The sequence below is a fragment of the Amphibalanus amphitrite genome, unplaced genomic scaffold (assembly GCF_019059575.1).
Source record: "Amphibalanus amphitrite isolate SeventyFive unplaced genomic scaffold, NRLGWU_Aamphi_draft 001757F_arrow, whole genome shotgun sequence".
Taxonomy (NCBI): domain Eukaryota; kingdom Metazoa; phylum Arthropoda; class Thecostraca; order Balanomorpha; family Balanidae; genus Amphibalanus; species Amphibalanus amphitrite.
Genome location: NW_024883250.1, coordinates 78,003 through 103,642, shown reverse-complemented (window position 1 = coordinate 103,642; position 25,640 = coordinate 78,003). Strand labels below are relative to the sequence as shown.

Sequence of the window (25,640 nt, the reverse complement as noted above, 5' to 3'; positions counted from 1 at the left end):
AAAATTGAAAGGAATCGGCATAAATTTCCAATCAATGAACTCCCCAGACTCTGCCGATTCTAAATATATGCATAAAATGTAAATTGGTACCAAAATTTGCGAGATATAGCCGTTTCAAAATTGACAAAATTGTACTTACTCACGCAAAACAAGTACTTGGGCGGCCAAGTTGGCCCATCACTAAAATGTAAACAAAGAGCAGCCTTGGGAAATTTCGCCAAGGCCGCCGCACCGCACTGTCGATTTCCACATGCTTACCAAAGTAGATGCTTACCAAAGTAGAAAGGAAAGAGGCAAAGGGAGCGGGTTGCTCATGGGATGCTGCCTCTTCTCAGTGTACGGACATGTTTATCATATCTGTTTTTGAAGGTATTGGTGTTCTTGCTCAGTACAACTTCAGATGGTAGTTGATTCCAGTGGTCCACCACTCTCGAAGTGAAGAATTGGTTCCGCCTGTGTAGCCGGTGTCTTGGCTTCTGTAGTTTGAGTGCATGTCCCCGCGTCCTCTGCATGTTCGCACCAGTCTCCATTCTCAGGAACTCCTCTCCAGCATTCACCTTGTCGAGCCCGTGCATCAGTTTGTATACCTCAATCATATCTCCCCTGATCCTTCGCTCTTCCAGTGTTGTCAGCTGGAGTTCCTTCAAACGATCCGGGTACGGAAGGTCGGCGAGTTCAGGGACGAGCTTCGTAGCCCTCCTCTGAACCCTCTCCAGCTTCATGATATCCTTTTGGAGGAACGGGGACCAGGCTTGTATGGCGTACTCCATGTGGGGGCGCACCAGGGTTTTGTAAATAGGCAGGAACATTCCCTTGTCCATGTAGGTGAATGTTTTCCTCACTCTTCCTAACATGGAGTTCGCTGCTGCTGCTGCTCTGGTCACTTGCTCTGAGACCTTGAGGTCCGATGTAATGACGATTCCCAGATCTTTTTCTTTTGCAGATGTATCAAGACATACACCTCCCATCATGTATGTGTATCCTGGGTTATTGGACCCAAAATGCATTACTTTGCACTTATCCTCGTTAAAGCTCAGAAGCCACTTCTTGGTCCATAGTTGCAGTCGGTGGATATCCTCTTGGAGGTCGATCCTGTCATTGGGGCTCCTTATCCTCCTGTAGACTTTAGCATCGTCTGCGAAGAGACGGGCCTTGTCTGTTTTGTTTTTGTCTGTTGTTTTTAGGGCCTTGCAACAAGATTTCAGTGCTTGGCATTGAATTTGGATATGAACAAATTGAAGATTTGCTTTTCAATAAGACAGCAAGAGTTATCAACATTGCCAAAGTTATTATTTTGATTTGGGTGTGATTTGAATAGCTTGAGCTTGTTTGCTGATCATCAAATCTTGATTAATATCATTTAAATGTCAACAATTTTCAAGGGTAAATTTGAGTGTTTATTTCAATAAATTGAAATGTAAGTGCATCAGGCACAAGAGCTAAGTTTCAATCTGATTATTTTGTCAAGAGTGGTCAATCTAATGTAACGTCTTGCGAGAAAGCTTACCTAAGTGACTGAAGCGCTACCTACAGTTTTTCAAGATCTATGTTGATCTGTTTTTTCGAACAACAGGTTGTACAACATGATGTTGTGACATGACCTCTGTGTCCTGTACGTCTCCCCTGCTGCTGCAGCAGAGCCCCGGCTTCAACTATAGTTTGTTATGGGTGGGCTCTCCGTGAACGTCTTGGTGCGTTTCTACATATTGCTGCTGTGAAAGGACGATACATGAAAAAATATGTAACTTGTATGTTTTTTATTGCCCTGGTACCTACTTAATGTATATTTTTGTTGTTTATGAGTGATAAATGAATATATTTTGAGGAAAATTGAGGCATTTCAGTTTTAGTTTGTGGAACAGAACAGAAGAAGCTGCTGAGTGCGGATCATGCTTCAATTGAGAGAATCATCCTCAGTTATCTACATATAGGCATGCTTTGTAAGCTCCTTGCATTTTGCCAGCTTCTACTTGCTAGTCAAAGTTGTAAGAAGGGTTAGGGAGAACAATAATGGTACACATGCCACCATGTGCAATCACCAAACGAATGAACGTGAGGGCCAAGTCCTTCACACAGCATAGATGCTTATAGGTACTGCACTAATGTATAATGTTCATTATGTTCATATTAGCAACTCACCCAGGCAGCCTGCCTTGTGGTATTTCTGAGTTTAAGATTTTGTAAGACTCACACTAATCATAAGGTAAATTATATTGATATGTATGGATGAACAATGTGCAAAGGGGTCGCACGTGCCTGCTCAGTGCTCAGCCATGGATGCACGTGCCTTCTCAACAATGGGCGTGCTTGCAGACATCTCCATGGACGAACAATGTGCAAAGGGGGGGGCGTGCCTCCGCGGCCGCCTGTTGGCTCAGCCGCTGCTGCTGCTTGGCGCCGCTGCTGAGCGCTGCCGGAGACGCCGCTCGCTGCCGGAGCTGCCGGAACAGTCACCGGAGCTGCCGCCCGCTGCCGGAGCTGCGGGAGCCGGGCCCGCCGCTCATCTGTCAGGACCGCCGACGGCAGCACGCCCGTCTGTCAGGGTCTGTCAGTGCCGGCAGTGGACGCGCGCGGGTGCGGGCCGGGTACGGACGCGCGCGGGTGCGCGCCAGGTACGGGTGCGCGCCGGCTATGGACGCGCGCGCGCGTGTATGCCGACCATGGCTGCCGCCCGCTGCCGGAGCTGCGGGAGCCGGGCCCGCCGCTCATCTGTCAGGACCGCCGACGGCAGCACGCCCGTCTGTCAGGGTCTGTCACTGTCGGCAGTGGACGCGCGCGGGTGCGGGCCGGGTACGGACGCGCGCGGGTGCGCGCCGGTACGTGCCGGGTACGAACTCGCTTGGGTGCGCCCCGGCTGTGGACGCGCGCGGGTGCGCGCCGGGTACGGACGCGGCGTGCTCGCCGGGTAAGGACGCGGCGCGCGCTTGCGTGCCGACGATGGGCGCGCGCGCGTGCATGCCGGCCATGGCCGCGCGCGTGCGCCCCAGCCATGGACGCGCGCTAATGCGCGCCGGCGATGGGCACGCACGTGCCTGCTCGGCAATGGATGAGCGACGAGCGTGCCTTCTCGGAAATGAGTATACATGCAGACATTTCATGGATGAACGCTTTCAATATGTTCAATGTGTTGAGACGGATCTGAGTAAACTGGAGAGAAACTAGGATAGTTTTAGTCCTGCTCAACTAGTTCTGCCAATAAGTACAAACACCACCTTGCTGCCAACTGCTTACCAAATACCGCATCTGTTGTACCCTTGCATGATGCATATGTACATACAGAAAAAAATACAGTGTTGAAATCTAAAAACATACACTGCTGAGCACTGTGGATGAATCTGTATGAACCCTGTGGCTCTGCGAAACCTTCTGGCCCAGGTTATAATTGACAGTGAATTAGGAATCAATCCTTGCGAAGAGAAAATAGATCATTGTGCTTCAGATGAGCATAATGAAGAAGCGTTCCTGAAGTTGAGTTAGTGACTTTCCATCATCCATGCCAGATGGCCAAAACACACCATTTCAATACTGTCCCAAAAATATATTTCAAAACACTTATTGCATGGCTATACACACCAGCTTACTCAGTCACCACACTCAAACCAAGGCCATATAAGGGTAGTAGTATAGCAGGCGTCACACTTGTTTTTTTGCAACCATGAACGAACGAAGAGAGGCGCTGTAGGTTAGGTTTGGTTTGGTAAGGTTTGGTGAGAAAGCATCTCTGGGTATAGCGCATCTCCTTGGTTGCAAAAAGAAGTGTGACGCCTGCTTTATGACTACCCATATAAGTAGACTCAAACACAGTCTACTGATACAAACGTCACTGGTCTCAAGTCTGCGCTCAATGCACCAGATGTACACTACTCACAATACGTCAGGACTCAACGTCAGCCACCAATTTTCTACATCAAAATTCACATCAGGTTTTCAAAGTAACAATGTATGTGCCACTTCTGTACTTTGTGCTACAAACACAGAATAAATGATATCAGTCAGCAATGCATTGCTCATTGTAAGCCAAAGTCTGCAAAGTCAGTCCGCAGGCTTTGCAAGTAAGTGCAAAGTCTGCGGAGATCAGTTGCTTTACACACCACCAATATCATGCTGCAATGTGCTCAAAACATGCCTATACACCAACAACAAAGCACAACCATGAAGCACCACTGATAACACTTAACCTCAAAGCACACAACATGATAATTTATTTATTTTGAGTACCTACAGAAACAGAATGTCTCAAGGCCACTCATGCTCACTCCGAAATCTGCCAGTCGCTCAGCCTTGAACATTGACATTATTTCATCTGAAATCTATTTTCTTCACTTGATCAAAGTTGATCTGCGTCATACATCTTACAACGGATGTCTCGAATTATTGGTAACGTTCAGCACTTAGCATTAAAAATGATAGGTAACTTTGATTCAACACTAGTTCCATCCAAGCTTCTTCATTGCTTGAGCTATATCACTTTCAAGTTTAATTACTTGAACTAAGACATTCTTGAATTACACTCGGGATGAGCTTAGTTTGAACGCACACAACACAATTTTTTAATTTGAATTATTTTGATAACCCACAGGATATCTAGAATTAGAATGAGAAGCTGAGAAGAATGAGAAGAAGGTTGTGTTCGTTGTGTTACGGACCTATGCTATATTTCCCTATTTTGTCTTGGGAAAATATAATGGAGCATGTAATCCAGCATATTTACGTCTGGACAACGAGTTGCGTTGGAGAGGCCGGAAATAGTGGCGATTTCAGGACCGCAAGAATGGACCGTCATTGGAATGATTCTTTTTTAAACCGTGCACTGTTTTCGGCCGGAATTTAATAGTTACTACAAAATATTTTGTAATTACGTTTCCACCAAGAATGAATGCCATCAGGGCTAAATTTTCAGTATTATTGCATTTTGTCAAGAAGCATATAGTGCTGTGATATTGCAGTTTTAGCGCGTTTGTTACAAAATATGAAGCGAATAAGCGTCAGTGTAATTCATCATCAACAGTGCCAGAAGTTAACTTGAGGGAAAGCTATGCTAATTGCTCTTGTCCATCCACTAACATTTATTAAATTTTTTGCTTTGTGTATTCCAAAAGGAGAGGGAACTATTTCATTTGTGCCTTCATGTCAGAATTGAAGGTGGATCATTAAATTTTCAACGCAGTTTACAAACAAGCATTTGGTCTTTCTCGTTTATAAGCAGTGGCTAAGAAAAGGTTGATCAATCCTGAAGTTCAGTCATCGTACCTCAACTTGGCAGCAAGATTCCCCAAGGACAGAGGATATATTGTATACATGTCCTGTAAATCAAAACAAACAAGATTTGGTCTTTCTCGTATATAAGCAGTGGCTAAGAAAAGGTTGATCAATCCTGAAGTTAAGTCATCATACCTGAACTTGGCAGCAAGATCCCCCAAGGACAGAGGATATATTGTATACCTGTCCTGTTAATCAAAACATTTTTGTGCCTGCAAAGGCTTAAGTTATCTGTGGTGTGTTCGGAGTTAGGCCATATGGCCGTTTTTGTTGTATGTTTATGTGGAGATTGAATATAACTGTGACCCTGTGCTTGTTTGTATACTTACTATGGACAAACAGGGAACAGCACATTCACATAACATACTCACCTAGCACCTAACTCATAGCTGTACCCTGCAGGATCTGTACTTGTTCATGTCTCGAGCATTAACAAAGCACTAAAGTAGCTTAGTAATCATTTCCCACATTTTCTGAGCATCTAACATGACATACAGCAGTGCAGAGCAGCTTCAGAGAAGAAACACTTTAAATGCACAGACTCACACCAGCCACCCAATGAGCCAGTTCCTCAGTTGACTGTTTCCCTGGACACAGCTTGGCAATGTGAGCTAACTTTTGGCAAGTTGAAGGTTAGCAGGTAAGATTGAGCTAGGGTGAGTACCTACCTATAACTGGGTGCTACTGCCATGCAGGTCTTGGGTAGGCTGCAAATATGTGTGATGATTGAGGTTAGGTCAGCTGTCAGGTTAGTCAGGTTCAGGTATGCTCATTGCTCAGGTCACATTTTTATGGACATTTGGCAAATTAAAAAACTAACAATCTGATCTAAGCTAACCCGACTAAACATACACAACTACTGAGTACTGAATATAGGAACTGAGCACCTAACTACTTGTGCCTACATCTCATACCATGTCAAAGTAGAGTTCCTTGGTGGAAGATTACCCTCAGTACTTTTTATCCCAGCCCTGTGAAGAAAACTAATACTTCTAAGCTCTGAGTCACTGCTGGCCATCCACAGGAAGAAACACCGAGACTGAGAGCTTTGCCATTGTATATTGGACCAATAATGACTATCACGAATGACTATGAACACATAATATGATCACATCATTGCATGGATTGTCACATTGACAATTTTACTACAATCCTTTTTTCAAGAAATACAGTGATGATGATTAACATCATAATCAACATAAAGTGGATTTAGTGATCCAAGCTTTCTCCTCCAGTAGCAATGGAATGATCGCATGTTTCATTTGCCAGACACTGAGTACCTGATGCACATTTCTGCATAGCATCTAAGCATAGTAAAACTGCCCAAGTCCATTCATTCTAGATTTTAACTTGATAGTTAGCACTAATTTATTTTGCTGTTGTAAGTTATAATTCAATATTCATACCAATACATCAATATGCGCTCATCAGTCAACATTTTCTGGCATGATCCTGCTCAGCGTGCTCTTCAGTATTGCTCCAAGGTCTGCAATATTATAGCTTGTTTTTGGACAATAAGCTCTTTTAATTTTACTTTTTCTTGCTGATATATGAGCCCGATCAACTTGCGTTTATCAACCAAAATTTCTTGACTCGTTCAACTTGATATTGATATTGCTCAGTAGTCAGGACCTCTGTCAGCCTCCTGGATACTTCAGATTGTTTTCAGTCAACATGCTTCTTAAATATGATATAAGTCAATCTTAAGGGATTCAAAACATCCAACAAAACGACGTACAAGAGCAAGAAAACCACCAGATAAACTAAAAAATGGCCTTGGAACAGAGCCAAGTGGTGCTCCATTTGTTTGTTTACAATGATTGTAGTGCTGATGTATTTTTAGGACTCTGAATGTCGGCTTATAAAAAATGAAATGTTTTTACAAAAGTTGTAAGGCAAGTAATATTTATCTGAAAGAACTAAAATATTCAAAAGCCAAACACTATGAAATACATGAATCGGAACGAAAAAGTAACCCGAAAATCCAGCCTAATCACCGGCTCCTAAAACTGCAACACAATCAGCACTTTTCCCCGCAACTCGTTGTCCAGACGTAAATATGCTGTAATCCATATGTAATCCATTATATTTTCCCTAGATCCATTATATTTTCCCTAGATCCATTATATTTTCCCTAGAAATATTTAGAAAAGTCTCCGCTAGTGTAAACCCTATGGGCGTTTAGAGATGGACCACCAAGTACTCGCAAGTTTACGCGGCTGGCAGCCGCGAAAACTTTGGAGGCCCACCATTGGAAAATTAGGCAATTTTGAGACGAATGACTTTGGATTGGGGCTTCAGTCACCTTCTTCTACACGTTTCACTGAGTAAGTCCGAAATTTTGGAAAAAAAAACCCTGATAATACCTTTGACATCTCTCATCTGGGCGGTCACCAGTGAACCTCTTCGCAATTGTCTTTAGGTGTCTTGCAATTGTCGACAAACATGATTGTTTACAGCTTCTCAAGAACCTTACTTTTACTAAATCTAGCAGAAATATTGTCGTGGTAGAAAATTGCTAGCTTGAAATACATATTTGCTCTGGGTAAAGAAAAATCATCTTTTGAAAAATATTAAAAAGGCTAGTTTTAATTTGAATAAAAACATATCAATGTATTTGCCTGAATATATCAAGCAGAAAACAGCGCCGCCTCGTGATCCTAAGCTGTTGGTTGATAGCCTTGGGTGATTCCTCAGTTTTCAAATCTAGCTTTTGCATGTGAGTTGTGACCGATGTGCCTCCATCCAGCGGAATCCAGCTAGATTGCAAAGTGGTCGGTCGTACGGGTTGGACCGCGGCGGCATAACTCGGCTTCTATAAGTCCGATTGACAGAGGACAAGCACCGAGATCGATCGTCCACAAATTTGATGACCAATCACAATGAAGTGGTAAGTACGACATCTCACTCTTCGGCGTTTGGGTATGTAATTATGCGGTGGTGTCGTTTGTATACAAAAGTCGGTAGTGCCCCCCCCCCTTAATTGAAGGTGTTCCGCCGCTACAGCAACAAACCCTATGTAAACGCGTCTTCAGTTGGGCAAACTAGACTTTTGGAATCAAAATATGGAGGCATCAATAATTTGATTCTGGTGGGAGGAGCCACCATGACCAAATATGGGCATGGAATCAATTTTTTGATTCATTTGGGTACACTTTTGACTTCAAATGTCTCGTTACGGCGTAAAAAAGGCCCATGACGGTGAGATTTTTCTTAAAAAAGGTAGAAAATGTGGTAGGTTTGCAAAAAGTGTTACCTCCAAGCTAAGAAATTGTCCCTTCTTTGGCCTTGTGAATGGGAAAAAGACAGAACCACTGCCCATCACGTAAAAGCTGTTTTGAGGAAATCGCACTGTATGTTCTTTTGTATCATGAATCACATAGGTACTAAACAATCAGTATTTGTGTAAAATGGCAAAATGAAATTTTTAAACCCCTAATTATCATTGTTGTAGTGCTTTTATATTATTTATATGGTTTTTACCCGTTGCTTCAGTTTTTGTTTTCTTGACATTTAAAAATTGTTAATTGTTATCAAATGTAGTGAAGGTTAACAACGACAACGGACTGTGGGACATATAGGGATGTCTCTGATGACTATACATAGGGCGCTTATATGCCAAAGAGGGCGCCTATGAAGCTAATGGGGGCACCTGGGAAACGAGGAAGACATTTGTGTAAGGGTTTTCAGGGGTCATGCGCCGTTTGCGGCAAATAGATTCTAAAAAAAAACCGGAGGGGGAATAAGTTTTAAAAATGGTGCGGACTTTCCGCACTGTTCGCTTAAAGGGACACTCCCACCTTAACATTAGTTTTGAGTTGAGATAGCCAAATTGGTGGCCATGGCCTGCAAATACCGGTTTGGGCACTCACAACATCGACAAATGCTTTAATTCGGAGCTATGGAATTTCAAACTTGCAGTTTTCAGATTCTAAGGGGCTAGTGCATTGGTATGCCCCCTTAGAATTTGTGACGTCAGCGGAGATCTAACGATTTTTAAATCTTTTACTAAAACGTTTGGTAGCACGCGGTGGTATATGCTGCTTTGCGCGCAACAAATGCCGCACTTTCAAATAAAGTCGCTAGGAACAGCGGAGATCCCAAAAAGTAAACAAAAGTAAAAGTCTAATATCTTGAAAACCGGTGAATATTTTTCGATGAAATTTGGTAGATATTCGTTTTCGCTCTTTCTGAACCGAGCGACATCACTTTCGTGCCAATTCATTAACTTTTTTGAAGGTGGGAGGGTCCCTTTAAGCGGTTACGCCCCTGGGTACATCTGCCCGATCTCAGAAGCTAGATTTGGAGGTCATACTTGAAAGCAGCCAGCAGGACGAGGCAAAAGTTGGAGGCCCCTGAAAATAGGAGGCCCCCTGGAAAAGGAGGCCCCTTAACAGGGTGGCCCGCCCACTTTTCATGACGTTCCTACGCCCGTGTGACAAATGACATACAAGCCCGCTGTGATGGACCAAAGAAGGAGCTGAACAGTTCATACAACTTCTAAAAAGCTCAACGGTAAAAATTTAAAAGTCAAATGTTTAAATTCAGCCTGCATGTTTAAACTCGGGTCCGGCGCTGGCAGAAAGCTTATATTGCCAAGCTTGCAATTCCACTACGTTGTAATGTAACCAATGTGAGAGCAACAACTGAAAGCCTCGAGCCCCGTTGGGGGGAGGGGGGCGCGAAAGAGCCCCATCTCCTTTTCAGTCGATATCTCCTAAAGTATAGCGTAGGTCCCCACCAAACTTTCAAGACCCCTCCAGGCATCATTTTACACCTTGTGACCAAATTTTTCCAGAGCTCTTATGAAAGGTTAGTCACAAATGACGTCAGAGTGACGTCATGTTCTGTCATTTTCGACCCAATAAAAGGTTTAGCGGGAAGAGCTGTCACGCTTACAGTTTTGAAGATAACAAAAAATAGGCATTCAAGATAAAAAAAAGACATAAAATAAGCAGCGCTACAAAACTGCCAACTCTGATTTCTAAACAAAAATTGTTTTCGACCATCAAAACTATAGAAGTATAAAACCCCGAAAATACCAACAACGTTCAAAATTAAAGCTGGAATATATGTTATAGAACTATCAGCTCTAGCTATGCCAAACTTAAACTCGACAGCTTCATTTTTAGCAAAGTTATGGCAAAAAAAACACTACTCAAAATGTATTACGTAAAATTTTCAAACTCAATATTTAGCCGTCACAGAACACACAGAGCAAGCCAAAGAGCACCATTGGATTTCCCGTGATGAGCTGCATCGAATAGATACCCCCTTTATGCAAAATATCAACTATGAAATTTAACCTTTTTTGACCTGACCTTGACCTGACCTCCACCAGAACGTAATCTAAACCGGCCCCAATGGCCGTCTAGCCCACACCATTGAACTTTAAATGTAAAATTGACCATAAAACATGTATCACGCGACCAATTAGCATAGTTGGGTTCATATTGTGACCCTTAGTGACATGAACTCTTTGATCTGACCTGGCATCAGTGACCTCTTTAGGCAACATATGTATTGGGCAACCACGCTCCATCGATGTTTTTCGATAACATGCCTTTTATTTGATGTGTTAACTGACTGTAACGCATTATTTAGACTAAATCGGTAAAAAAATGCAACCTTTGACCTGACTTGTGACGTTATGGGTTGCACCTAGGTCAACGAAACCTGGTAACAAGGTTCGATAGCCCCTGGTGGGGCTATCGAACGTTCTTCGAATTTTCAAAATCGGTCGGTAACTTTCCGAGATCTCAGGTGGAGGACGAAACGGCTGCACCACCCCATCAGGTGGTAGGGTCCGCCAATAGCCCAACGGGGCGCGAATTATTTACTCATTCATACAGTGTCATCTATTTTGAGAACACCTTTCTCACGCCATGACATGGTCCTCTCGTAATAGATCGAGATGAGGAGTGTTTTCACGCCTCCTTATGCACGGCTCTAGTGTCATTGAGCTATCAACTGTCAGCGGTTTTCGGACAATGAAGGAAGGCTTTTGGTTTTTTTTAGGTAAGATCTTGGGCCAGATCATTTCAGTGTCGGATCCAGAGAGAGGCCATGGGGGCCATTCTCCCCCCTTGGGCCTCCCGGGGCCCATCACGGAGGTTTTTTTTTAATTCATCACGGAGGTCACCGACGGGAGCTTTAACCCAGAGGTCTCCTAAGGGGGCACCATCCAGAAGGTCTATCGGAATAGGGTACCGTTTTCGGGGTCTCCCGGAGTCCCATTTCTGTCCCTCGCCTCGGGTTTTTTTTTAGTTTAGTTGAGTTTTTTAGTTTTTAGTTTAATATTGTCCATCTATTTCCATCCCGAGGTCCGCGGGGGCACCATCTCGAGTTCTCAGGGGGCACTATCCCGAGTTCTCCGCAGGCACCATCCCAAGGTCGGAGAGGGCACCATCCCAAGGTCTCCGGCGGCACCATCGCGAGGTCTGGGGGCACCATCCCGAGGTCTCCGGGGGCACCGTTCCAAGTTTCCAGTGGCACTTTTCCGAAATCCGAGGTCTGAAGGAGCACTCTCCCCGGGTCTGAGGGGGCACCATCTCGAAGTCTCAAGGGCACCATCCCAAGGTCTCAGGGGCACCATCCCAAGGTCTCAGGGGCCGTTTGATCCGCGCCGTCCTGGGGGGGGGGGGGCGTTTTTACGCCCCCCCCCCCCTAGATTTTTCGCGAATATCTCAAAAAACGGCGACGCGTAGCGCCGCTGTTTTAGATACCTACACCCGTTCCGACATCTTTTTCGCACATGCTATGAAAATTTCAGATCCCGGTCATTCAAGGTCAGGTCACCATGTAACGCCAATTGACCTTAACTCAGAAAAAGTTAGAAAGCTCGCTGTAGTTACACCGACTGAGCGATCACTTTGAAACTTTCAGTACGTGCCTAGGGTAACAGTACCTATGTATAAAATGGATATCTCGGATTTTTTTTATATCTGTGAGTTGTGACCTAAGGTCAGGTCAATTTTGCGACAGCTCCATATAAGCCAATGGGAGAAAATTGAAATGAGCCTCTTTTGGCCGAATGTCGTTCTACACACTCTCAAACATCGGTTCATATGTAAACATGACACTCTGAATCGGAAAATTGCACCTGTGTGCCCCTGAGGTCATCTCAGGTCATGAAAGGTCTTCAGCAGTTTTTTTTACTATAACTTTTGATTTGACACTAACTTTTGTTAGAGCAGTGAAAACACGGGGGCTAAACCGTTGATCTGAGGTCAAATCTGAGGTCAATCAGAGCGGTGCCCTCTGGGGGCTTAACCGTTGATCTGAGGTCAAATTTGAGGACATGTTGGCGAAAGAGCGTTAAAAGAGCTATCGAATGCGCTTTTACACGGCGCTGTAGCTCTATTGGTTCCAGAGTTAGCCGTCGAATGTTTAAAATCGTTGAAATCGACAAAATTTGCCTTTGATGAGCTCTGGTGACCTGAACTTTGCCCTAACCTTAAAATGACCGAGTGTTTTCCTTCTTATTTTTGACGCTCTTTCGATTGCCGCTTACCGCGTGTCGCTCTACGTGGCCCAGGAGCCGAGTTAGACGGAGGGGCGTGAAACGCCACCCCCCCCCCCCTCAGCACTCGGGATGAAATGGGCCTAACATTTTCATAGCAAACGTAAAAAAAAATGTTTAATAGGTAATGCAAAAAATATCATCTCTTATATGAAATATTTGCGAAACCCTCAACATCATCCCCATTAGTGCCGAGCTCCCAACGACGACCATAAAAAACGTCCCCATCCCGTCAGCGTAGGTTTATCATAAGGATGCTAAGATTTAATTTCCAATCGGCAATCCGAAGCTGAAATGATGGAAAGCAAATTTACATTTTACATACGAAACAAGCTGACACAACTAAATATTTTCTCTCTCGCTCCCTCTCACTGATTTACCCATTACCTACCCTCTCTCTCTCATTTTACCCTTCCTGGTTTTCCTTTTCTGCCTCTCTGTTTACTCTTCCCGTCCTTATCCCTTCCCTCCAGTCTTTCTTCTCTCTCTCTCTCTCTCTCTCTCTCTCTCTCTCTCTCTCTCTCTCTCTCTCTCTCTCTCTCTCTCTCTCTCTCTCTCTCTCTCTCTCTCTCTCTCTCTCTCTCTCTCTCCCCTCTCTCCCTCTCTCCCATCTCTCTCCCTTTCCCTCTCTCCCTCACCCTCTCCCTCTCTCTCTTCCACTCTCTCTCCTCTTTCTCTCTTTCTCTCTCTCTTCCTCTCTCTCCCTCTCTCTCCCTCTCTCTCCATCTCCTTCTCTCTCCCTCTCTCTCCCTGTTTCTCTTCCACTCTCTCTCTCCTCTCTCTTTCTCTCGCTCTTCCTCTCTCTCCCTCTCTCTCTCTCCCCTCTCCCTCTCCCACTCTCTCTCTCTCTCTCTATCTCTCCATCTCTCTCTCTCTCTCTCCCGCTCTCTCCCTCTCCCTCTATCTCCCTCTTTCTCTTCCACTCTCTTTCTCTCCTCTCTCTCTCTCCCTCTCTCTCTCTCTCTCTCTCTCTTTCCTCACAATATTCTCGACTGCCACAGCGTTGTAGAACTTGTTTCCAGACAGGTCCAGGCGCTCCCCACTCCGCAAGCCCCAGCCCACACGGCTCAACCGCCCAAACACCCTCCGGCGGATGACCTCCGACTTCGGCGACCTGACCCCAGCCGACCGTACCGATCGCGTCCCTCTCCACGCCTCCGCCCCGCTTCCCCCACTACAACTGCGTAGTAATTGTAGCGTGTGCAAAGGTCACGTGACATTATTTACTTCTGCGGTTTGTTCGGCTGACAAGAGATGGCACTAGTGGTCTGTGGATCAGAGGCGGGGCTAGGTTCTACGACTTCTTGGGGCAACTTTAGGGCAGAAAAGACGTTTTTTGGCTCCTCATCCCAAAATGCTTCGAACATACAAAAACAAGTTAGATATTCGAAAATCAGAGGACCAAACCGATCGTTTGACGTATCTTGCTCGACTGAGAATTGATCGGTCTTCAAACTACTGAGCAAAAACGAGGTGATTAGTAGCAAGTGCTGGTGACTGTACTTAACGGTTCCTTAAAAATGTCCGCCTCCTTTTCAATGGTTTGCGCGAAGACACAATGCCAGAATCAACCAATCAATACCAGAATTTTAATTGCGCAGCGAGTCAGAGGTGCCCTCAATCCTCAATACACATAGCATAGCACATACTAAATGTAGGCATAGTCACCAGCACTTGCTACCCATCACCCGCGGACGGCGGGGGAGCAAGCTACCACCGCCCCTGAGAGACTAGCGCCGCCATGCGCCAAGGAGTGGAAACACCACGTGACTGAGGCCACGTGAGGGAAGGGTCACGTGATGGAGGGGCGGGGCATAGCAGCTTTTGCGCCCGACACCAACTGAAATGCCGCGCTGTGATGGGGCGCCTTAGCATTAATGAAACCCGGCCGTCAGAATCAGCTGTTCGCCTTATATGGAAAGTGAGCCTGTGCGTCTCACTGCTCTGTGTTGGTTTGAGAGCCACGGCACCATACGAATTGTGGGCCCCTTTGAACGGGTCACCGCCCGAGGCACTGAGGCGACAGCTGTGCCGAGCAAAGTCTAGCCTGGCTGGAGAGGTGGGCCAGGAAAATTGCGATCTAGCAGCCACTGGGACTTGGATTGGTATTTGGTATTATTATCTAACCGCGACAAACGATGTCAGCAGCCTCTATTCGTGTCATAGACAGACAACGTGGGCAGTGCCCAATCAAAGCTACTAAACGAATCAGTTAAGAACTTGGCGAGGTTACCAGACCTCATAAAAAGTGTTTACATTCGTTTTTGATTGGCAAATGGCATACAAGCCCGCTGTGATGGACCAAAAAAAGAAGCTGAACAGTGCATACAATTTCTTAAAAGCTCAACGGCTTAAAAATTTAAAATATAAATGCTAGAACTCAGCCTGCATGTGTAAACTCTGGTCCGGCGCAGGCAGGAAGATTATATTGCCACTTGCAATTCCGTTACTCTGTAATTTAAAAAAAGAGTTCAGAGAGACTGTGAGAGCAGAAATTGAATGAAAGCCCGACGCCTCGTTGGGGGAGGGAGGGGGGGGGGGGCGAAACGGACCATCTCTCTTTTTCAGTCGATATCTCCTAATCTGTAGCAGATTTCGCCACCAGTCTTTCGTCACCAGCCTAAAAATGATGCCCTTCCGGGCATCATTTTTACATCTTGTTACCACATTTTTCCAAAGTCTTTGAAAGCTTAGCCACAAAGGACGTCAGATTCATGTCATGTTCTGCCATTTTCGACCCAAAAAAGGCTTAGCGGGAAGAACTATCACGCCTACAGCTTTGAAGATAACGAAAAATGTTCAAGATAAAAAAGATGTAAAATAAACAGGGCTACAAAACTCCTAACTCGGATTAAACAAATTGACCATCAAAACTTAAAGTGATTTTTATATCAAACCCCGAAAATACCAGAACTATTGGTCTGCTATACCTACACATGCCAGACGTGATCTCGATGGCTCCATTTTTACCAAGGCTATGGTGAAAAAAAATAAATCACTCAACATTTATTACGTAAAATTTCCAAACTCAACTTTTAGCTGTTTTAGACCACACAGAGCAAAAATGACCACCTTTGGATTCCCCGTGATGAGCTGAAGCGAATATCTAGGTACCCATTTTATGCAAAATATCAACTTCGAAAATTAACCTTATTTCACCTGACCTTGACCTGACCTTCACCAGGGTGTAATCTAAGCCGCAGTGTTCTAAAATTGGATATTGGTTGGGTGTGCCGATGAAGAAAAAAAATCTTAGGATGAAAAAAAGAAAGTAAATAACTGCAGTATTTTTGCAAAATGGTTTAATGCCAATTTTTATGCTAACTGATAAACCAGGATTTCATGTCAGGATCTTGACAGGGTGTGGAACAAAAGAATATGGGTGCATCAACTGTCAAGTGACAAGTGAACTGGCTGTTGGGAATACATGAAACTCTTTTCAGAGATGAAGTAAAGTTGGTCATTCATATTTTAGAGATGAAAATATTTTCCCCATTAGGTGTGATTTGCCACCAAAAAGGCTGAAAAATGAAACACTGCTAAGCCGGCCCCAATGGTCGTCTAGCCCACACCATTGAATTTGAAATGCAAAATTGGCTATAAAACGTGTATCACACGACGCTAGTATAGTTGGATTTACTAGGGTGACCCGCGTGCTCCGCAACGCGAAAAGGGATATTTTCGATCGGCGGGTGTTCGGTTGTTCTTGTGTCGGTTGGGTTATCTATCCATTTCGGTCGATTGCTTTTTGACGGCTAAACGTTTTGGTTTGTGGAAAAAATATCCACCGCATCGAGGTGCCCGTGTCTGATAAGCATGCTTTCCACTTCAGAATCTGTCAAATGTGCTTTATAATTGAGGTGCGTAGTTTTAAGACAAATGAAAGGCGTAGATAATTTTCGCTAAAAATCGTTTTGCAGAGGTTTAAAACATTTATATTTTTAAGAATACTGTTGCTTGTCATGCAAACGTGATGATTGGATCTTGGAGAGAATTGAATGCTCTTTCTAATGATAGCATTTTCAATTATCAAGCGTATCAGGTTAAGCAGCAAATCCCGTGTATCTTTTTAGTGGCACATTATGGACAAATACCATTTTAATTCAGCGATTTTTCCACATTGTTTTTGATCAATTAGCTGTCCACAATTTTTCCATGAGAGGCGGTACATTTCTCTTGGCAATTGACGTTGTTTCAACTCTCTCAGTCTGATGGTCACGGGAAAATAAAATAAAATCCAAAATCCGTTTGAAATGGCACTTTTTGAAATGAAATTGCCCTCACACTTGCACGTGGCGCGTGCCACCCCTGCACCGCACACTATTCGATTGCCCGTTCGATTCTCTACACGATGCTGTTTTCCCCGTGCCGATCGGGCGCACGGCTACCGAGATATTGCACGGGGAACGGACCCGTGTCGGGCAAATTTAGCCATTTTCGCCCGTTTTTGCCAGCCGATTTATACATGTAAAGTCTATGACGCGAATTTGCACTTTTTGGGCACGCGCCACGCGCTCGCTATCGATCCGATCGAGCCGAGACCGCTCAAAGGCACGTTGTCCATCCTTGTTCTATAACTTGCGCAAATTTCAGCGCGGTAGGTGCAACGGTGTGACCTGTAACCCGCGCTACGTAGCACCATGTCGCGACCTTCGTAATAGACAGAAACTACGCCTTCCTCAAATAGTAATATAGACAAGCGGCTGCGCCACTTGCTTCGCGGCGTAGCCATAAAATGCGGCAGCAGCCAATTTGCTTTCGAATGGTGTTTGATTTAAACTAAACGGTCGTCTGGAAGCAGAGAATGGACGGAAACGTGCAGAAGAAAATTTTGAACATAAGAACTATTCTGAGGGCTTAGTTGTATGCCATTAGGGTCATACGGAGTCAAGTCAGGTCAAGGTGGTCATCCCTGGTCACACTGGGTCAGGCCAGGTCACCTTCGGTCAGGCCAGGTTGTATAGGTCACCTCGTCACATTGGATCGGCCTGGACCACACTTCTACTACCACTACCCCTACCACTGCCTCTAACACTACCCCTACCACTACCCCTACCACTACCCCTACCACTACCCCTACCACTACCCCTACCCCTACTTCTACCCCTACCACTACTACAACCCCTACCACTACCACTACCCCTACCGCTACCCTACTACTACCCCTACCACTACCCCTACTTCTACCCGTACCACTACTACTACCCCTACCACTACCACTACCCCTACCGCTACCCTACTACTACCCCTACCACTACCCCTACCACTACCCCTACCACTACCCCTACCACTACCCCTACCACTACCCCTACCACTACCCCTACCCCTACTACTACCACTACCACTACCCCTACTGCTACCACTACCCCTACCGCTACTCCTACCAATACTACCACCACTACACAGTACACCTACCACTACCACTGGGACATGTGAGGTCACAGCACCATCAGATAAACTGATAAAAAAGTTCCTAACTCTGCTACTACTCGTGTCATTCCATTATTCTTAATCGTATTTGATGGAAATGGCGCCTTGTGACAAATGTGGCGCACTGCGACAAAAGTGGCGCATTTGTGCCTGTCCTTTTGACATGCATCCTTTCACCGAATTGCACCTTTATCGGACCATATTTGACATAGTTGTGCAATTTCCGGCAAAAATGGCGCCTTTCGACAAATGTGGCGCATTACGGCAAACGCGGTGCATTTGTGTCAGCGCATTGAAAACTGTCCCCATTCAACGAAAATCAACACCTTCATTCGCCTCTGTTTATCAAAATAAATAACTTGGCCAATCTGCAAATGAGAGGCACCCGCCGCCGATCGTCATGCATTTTATTGTCAAAGGCGATTGAACCCGGCTGCCGATGCCTTGAAGCAAGCTTGAGAGCCGAGCAAAATTTGGAGAAAAAGCACCTTTTTCCAGCGCGTGCCACGTGCGAACCATCCACCCCCCGGGACTCGAACCTCGACACTGCACGTGCGCGTGACGTCATCAACACGCTGCGAAAATTTCAGCCCCCTCGACCGCACCGTTTGACCTGCGCACGACGTCAAAGCACCCCTCTGCACGGTGCAAACACACACACAGAGTTTCATTTCACAAATAGTATAGTAGACAAGCGGCTGCGCCACTTGCTTCGCGGCGTAGCCATAAAATGCGCAGCAGCCAATTTGCTTTCGAATGGTGTTTGATTCATACCGATCAGTCCTCTGGAAGCTTAGATACAGAGGAAAACGTGCAGAGGAAAATTTTGAAAAAAAGAACTGTTCTGAGGGCTTTGTTGGGTGAAATTTGGGTGACACGGGTTCAGGACGGGTCAATGGGGTCAACCCCGGTCACATTGGGTCAGGTCAGGTCACATAGGTCACCTCCTGTCACATGGGTTCAGCCTGGACCACACTTCTACGTTTGCCTCCACCATTACCACTACCACTACCCCTACCCCTACTACTACATCTAACACTACCCCTATCACTACCCCTACCACTACATCTACCACTACCCCTACCACTACCCCTACCACTACGCCTACCCCTACCCCTACCACTACCCCTACCATTACCCCTACCCCTACCCCTACACCTACCACTACCTTTATACCTACTCCTACCACTACCCCTACCCATACCACTACCCCTATAACTACTCCTACCACTACCACTACCCCTACCCCTACCCCTACCACTACCCCTACTACTACCCTACCACTACTACTACCCCTACCCCTAAACCTACAGCTACCCCTACCAATACATCTACCACTACCACTACCCCTACCACTACCCCTACCACTACCCCTACCACTACCCCTACCACTACCCCTACCACTATCCCTACCACTACCCCTACCACTACCCCTACCACTACCCCTACTCCTACCCCTACCATTACCCCTACCACTACCACTACCCCTACTACTACCCCTACCACTAACCCTACCACTACCACTACCCCTACCACTACCCCTACCCCTACCCCTACTACTACCGCTACTCCTACCCCTACTACTACCACTGCTCCTACCACTATCACTACCATTACACCCACTACTCCCTCTACCACTATTTCTACCACTACTATTGGGTCATGTGAGGTCACAGACTAATTGAATCCAATAAGTAGGAACTAAAAAAAAAAAACAGATAAATAATAAACTAAAACAGTATTAACCCTGCTCCTACTCGTGTCATTCCAATATTCTTAATCGTATTTGATGGAAATGGCGCCTTGTGACAAATGTGGCGCATTGCGACAAAAGTGGCGCATTTGTGCCTGTCGTTTTGCCATGCATCCTTCCACTGAATTGCACCTTTATCGGACCATATTTGACAAAGTTGTGCGATTTGGGGCAAAAATAGCGCATGTGGACAAATGTGGCGCACTGCGGCAAATGCGGTGCATTCGGTTAAGCGCACTGAAAACTGTCTTTATTTACCGAAAATCAACACCTTCATTCGCCTCTGTTTATCAAAACAAATAACTTGGCCAATCTGCAAATGAGAGGCACCCGCCGCCGATCGTCATGCATTTTATTGTCAAAGGCGATTGAACCCGGCTGCCGATGCCTTGAAGCAAGCTTGAGAGCCGAGCAAAATTTGGAGAAAAAGCACCTTTTTCCAGCGCGTGCCACGTGCAAGCCATCCACCCCTCGAGACCCGAAACACGACACTGCACGTGCGCGTGACGTCATCAACACGCTGCGAAAATTTCACCCCCCTCGACCGTACCGTTTGACCTGTGCACGGCGTCAAAGCACCCCTCTGCACGGTGCAAACACACAGACAGACAGAGTTTCATTTCACAAATAGTATAGTAGACAAGCGGCTGCGCCCAAGGCCCTAAAACATAAGGTTGGACGAAGTTTTCTACCAAAAATGTACTAGAATAGCGTTCGAGTCAAAGCTATTTCCGTTGTTTCTTTACAAATATGTCGCAAACAAGCTTTTTCTGTAATAAATCATTATTTCGAAGTTAAGCAACCAGTTGCTATAAATTCGATAAGCAGACACTTATTTTTTATATAAAAGCCTAGCTTATGTAGTCCAACTCTAGTTGAATAATCAAGTAGCTACTAAATTTTCCAGATGTGACACATATTGCGCACTTCAGACAAATGCGTTGCTAAGGCGTTGCTAAGGACTCTTTCGCATGTTTTGCTGCGTGGTTTTTGTTATGAAGTGAGGGAAGTGAGATGGACAGGCTTTTTGATATTTTTTTCTGGTTTTCTAGGACCGTCGCAATTATTTAACTTGACATACTTTTCTTGCTTTTTTATCAGAGGCTTTTTCAATAATTGGTGGATTCTATCGTGGAAATAAAAGGGCCAGCAGGCGCACAGGGGTAAATGCAAGACGACTGATAGTGAAATACAAGGTAGAAGTGTTTGTTCCATTAGAAATTTAATGTGATGTGATGGAACATGAAGCAACAGGATCAGACGCAAGAACCACTAATTAAGAACCCAGAACCAGCAAGCGCCATGCCATCAAGAGCAGCCATGGTAAAGTTTGATAAGCTTTCAGAAAACCTTGGAACTATAGACGCCAGATGGTGAGCAATCAAGAGATCTTACAAGACCAGTAGTTACTTGAAAACGAGAGCCGCCAGGAAAATCAGTAGATTCTTCAATGGCAACACATTTCAACATCTGTCTAGCAATGATTTGCACCATGCGAGGTGCTATCATTGTGTTTTGTGTCTGTATCCCTAACTGCTCAAAAAATATTTGTCAATAAATAAACAAACAAATAATGCGTCTTTTTCTACTGAAAGTAAGTCCTCGAAGTGGCAAGGGATGAATAATAGAAGGTACCTGATTAATTGCCATCTATTCATTCAATTCATAAATCATAGGCAATTCAGGGCATCGATCGGCAGCGCCCTTACTGCATGGTACTGCGGATCGTCCATGGGTTTCTTGATGACTCCGACTCTGACTCAGACTTTAATCAACTCTGACTTTGATTTCAAATGTCGGCTCTGACCGACTCCGACTCCACAGCCCTAGCAGGTCTGCGGAGGCAATGGATTTTTGGTGACTCCGACTCCGACTCTGGCTTTCAAAATCGACTCTGACTCTGACTCTGGTCAGAACTGTTGACTCCGACCGACTACAACTCCGACTACAGAACCCTGAAAGGTCTGCGGAGGGGATCGAATTGCGGTGACTGACTCAGACTCCAGCTTTTAAAATCGACTCTGACTCCGACTCGGCGACTCAGGTCAGAACTGTCAACTCCGACCGACTTCATGACTCCGACTCCGGAGCTCTACTGGCAGCTATCACGCCAGGGAGCTGCAAATCATATGTTCCGTGGCAGTTTATGGCATTAAAGTCGATAATGCGGCTGAATCGCGCTATGAAACACCCTTATTGGCTGCAAGAACCACGAAAGTTAGCGCATCACCACTGGAAAACGTGACAAGATATCGATTAATTGGCCCTGGATTTGGATAAATAACATGTTGATGATCATATTAGCACACATTTACATCATCATCTATCTCAAGGTTGCCCTCCAGGCGGCTCTAAACTATGGCAATTTCCCTATCTTCAACATGTAAATGCCCTCGGGCGTCCTCGTGGTGACGTAGGCATGGGAGTGCCAGGTTGGTAGGAACTAGACTTCGACGCCCCCTGGCTGCGCCACTTGCTTCGCGGCGTAGCCAGAAAATGCGACACCAGCCAATTTGCTTTCGAATGGTGTTTGATAAATTGATCTGTCGTCGAAGCAGAGATATGGACGGAAACGTGAAGAGAAAAATTTTGAACATACCTATTCTGAGGGCTTAGTTGGATGAAATTTGGGTCATGCGGGGTCAAGTCAGGTCAAGTTGGCCATCTCTGGTCACACTGGGTCAGGCCAGGTCACCTTCGGTCAGGCCAGGTCGCATAGGTCACCACGTCACATTCGATCGGCCTGTACCACACTTCTACTACTTCTACCCATACAACTACTCCTACCACTACCCCTACCACTACCCCTACCCCTACCCCTACCCCTACTCCTACCACTACCCCTACCACTACCCCTGCCACTACCCCTACCACTGCCCCTACTACTACCCCTACTACTACCCCTACCCCTACCCCTACCCCTACCCTTACCACTACCCCTACCACTACCCCTACCACTACCCCTACTACTACCCCTACCACTACCCCTACCACTACCCCTACTACTACCCCTAACACTACCCCTAACACTACCCCTACCACTACCCCTACCACTACCCCTAATACTACCCCTAATACTACCACTACCCCTACCGCTACTCCTACCAATACTACTACCACTACACTACCACCACTACCACTGGGTCATGTGAGGTCACAGACTATCAGATAAACTGATGAACTAAAAAAAGAGTTCCTAACCCTGCTCCTATTCGTGTAATTCCATTATTCTTAATCGTATTTGATGGAAATAGCGCCTTGTGACGAATGTGGCGCGTTGCGACAAACGTGGCGCATTTGTACCTGTCATTTTGTCATGCATCCTTCCACCGAATTGCACCTTTATCGGATCGGACCATATTTGACAAAGTTGTGCGGTTAGCGGCAAAAATGGCGCATCGTGACAAATGTTGCGCACTATGGCAAACGTGGTGCATTCGGTTAAGCGCAGTGAAAACTGTCTTTATTTACCGAAAATCAACACCTTCATTCGCCTCTGTTTATCAAAATAAATAACTTGCCAATCCGCAAATGAGAAGCACCCGCCGCCGCTTGCCATGCATTTTAGTTGCAAAGTTTATCGAACCCGGCTGCAAATGCCTTGAGAACCGAACAATATTCTGAGAAAATGCACCTTTTTCCAGCGCGTGCCACGTGCGAACCATCCACCCCCCGGGACTCGAAACACGACACTGCACGTGCGCGTGACGTCATCAACACTGTGCGAAAATTTCAGCCCTCTCGACCGCACCGTTTGACCTGTGCACGGCGTCAAAGCACCCCTCTGCACGGTGCAAACACACAGACAGACAGACAGAGTTTCATTTCACAAATAGTATAGTAGATATTGTAACCCTTAGTGGCCTGACCTCGGTGGCCTGATCTGGCATCAGTGACCTTTAGCAACATATGTATAAGGCAACCAACGCTCGATGATTTTCGATTACACCTATCGATGATTTTCGATTACACCTATCGATTACACCTTCATTACCGCAGGATAAGAGGGGATTTGATTGAACTTTTTAAAATATACAAAGGGATTGATAAGTTAGATTTTGGGAAGATGTTTACACTCAATACAAATTCCACGAGAGGAAATGGGTGCAAACTAGTAAAGAAATTTTCCAGAACCAAGTTAAGACAGTCCTTTTTTACCAGTAGGGTCATAGAAGCTTGGAACGGTTTACCTCCTAGAGTTATCAATAGTTCCTCCTTAAGTAATTTTAAAAATGAGTTAGACTTGTATTATAAACAGCGTGGGCTAGTGTTCGATGAAATGGTGTAATTGTACCGTGTTTTACATACAGTGTTTGTTCATCTACCTGTAACCTCGTTGGGCCCAAGTGGCCTGCTGTTACATGGAATACATGTTATGTTATGTTATGTTATGTTATGATTTTCGATCACATGCCTTCTCTTTGATGTTATAACGCATTCCATATAGAAAAGGCCCAATTAATCTGTGAAAAAATCGACCTTTGACCTGACCTGTGACGTCATCGGTTGCACCTAGGTCAAGGAAAACTTGGTTACCAGGTAGTTCGCTGATGTGGCTATCGAAGGCTCTTTGAACTTTCAAAATCGGTCGGTTACTTTCCGAGATTTTAGGTGGAGGGGCGAAACGGCCACCATCCCCAAGGAGCGGTAAGGTCCGCCAATAGCCCAAAGGGGAGCGGGCTAAATATTTTTATTTTGACATCCGTTCCATGCTTCTATCCTCAGGATACTGAAATCCTTCTCCTCCACGCCGCAACCCCCCTCCGGGCTGGACAGGCAACTTTATCTCATGCGGGCTGCTCCCCTGGAGCGGCACCGCTGCTCCCGAGGGGGCGCACCCCGTAGCCGGGTGCAGTGAGTGCCTTGGGGCTGGGTGGCCTGTCCTCTGGACGGGCTCAGCCCCGGCGACTCACTAGGGTGCCTGCCCAGACCAATGTCTCCCCCTATATCCTATCATCCTCCCGGCTCTGAAATGGTCTCATTGGACCGAAAGGGCCTAACCCAACAAAACAAAACAAAAAAAAATTATTTTGAGAACACCTTTCACACGCCATGACATGGTCCTCTAGTAATAGATCGAGACGAGGAAAGTGTTTTCACGCCTCCTTATGCACGGCTCTAGTGTCATTGAGCTATCAATCGTCAGCGGTTTCCGGACAATGTAGGAAGGTTTTTGGTCATTTTAGGTCAGCGTCAGATCTTGGGTCAGATCATTTTGCACCCATCTCAAACCAATTAAAGATTTTATGAAAAAAAAAATTAAGTACATGTGTTATTACAATTTGAAATGTTATTTTTCGTATCCGAAACGCAGTTTTCCAGGACCCAGCCATGCTGCTCATCAGCTGATCTGTAATGTTGATATGAGTACATCAGATGTGTTTTCATATGCCTTCTTATATGTTGGATCTAGAGCTTAGAATATGCTTTGAGCACGAAGCTAGCATGTGTATTTAAAATTGTTATAAACAATCGCTTATCATCTTTCTTGACATTAGATGACCTAGGATGTAAAATAGGGCCACCAATAATAGTTTATGATTGGATGTTCGAACTTTGCCAGCAAAACAATGTCTGGGAATGTTTGGTATTACTTTGACGCGAACGATGTCCACCTGAATTTTCCCTCTTGAATGATTATGGATAGCTCGCGAAATAAACTTTAAGCTAAGCCGC

The 25,640-nt window shown here is 45.4% G+C and overlaps 2 protein-coding genes across 2 annotated transcripts in view; both read right to left on the bottom strand.

Annotated features, from left to right (window-relative positions):
• Positions 1–311: 311 nt before the first annotated feature.
• On the bottom strand, positions 312–854 carry LOC122375013. The gene has a single exon (XM_043354147.1). It carries the CDS (start codon positions 852–854, stop codon positions 312–314), a length of 543 nt encoding a protein of 180 aa, XP_043210082.1.
• Positions 855–15,154: 14,300 nt separating this feature from the next.
• The window catches only part of LOC122375011, a 69,872-nt gene continuing 59,386 nt past the window's right edge, over positions 15,155–25,640 (bottom strand). Inside the window, exon 3 of the mRNA XM_043354146.1 lies at positions 15,155–15,232. Within this exon, the coding sequence (XP_043210081.1) occupies positions 15,155–15,232 (78 nt within the window). The remainder of the gene's footprint in view (positions 15,233–25,640) is intronic.

What these genes read in the sequence shown, in the direction of transcription:
- LOC122375013 (XM_043354147.1), bottom strand. Translation starts at nt 854, where the DNA reads ATGTTAGGAAGAGTGAGGAAAACATTCACCTACATGGACAAGGGAATG.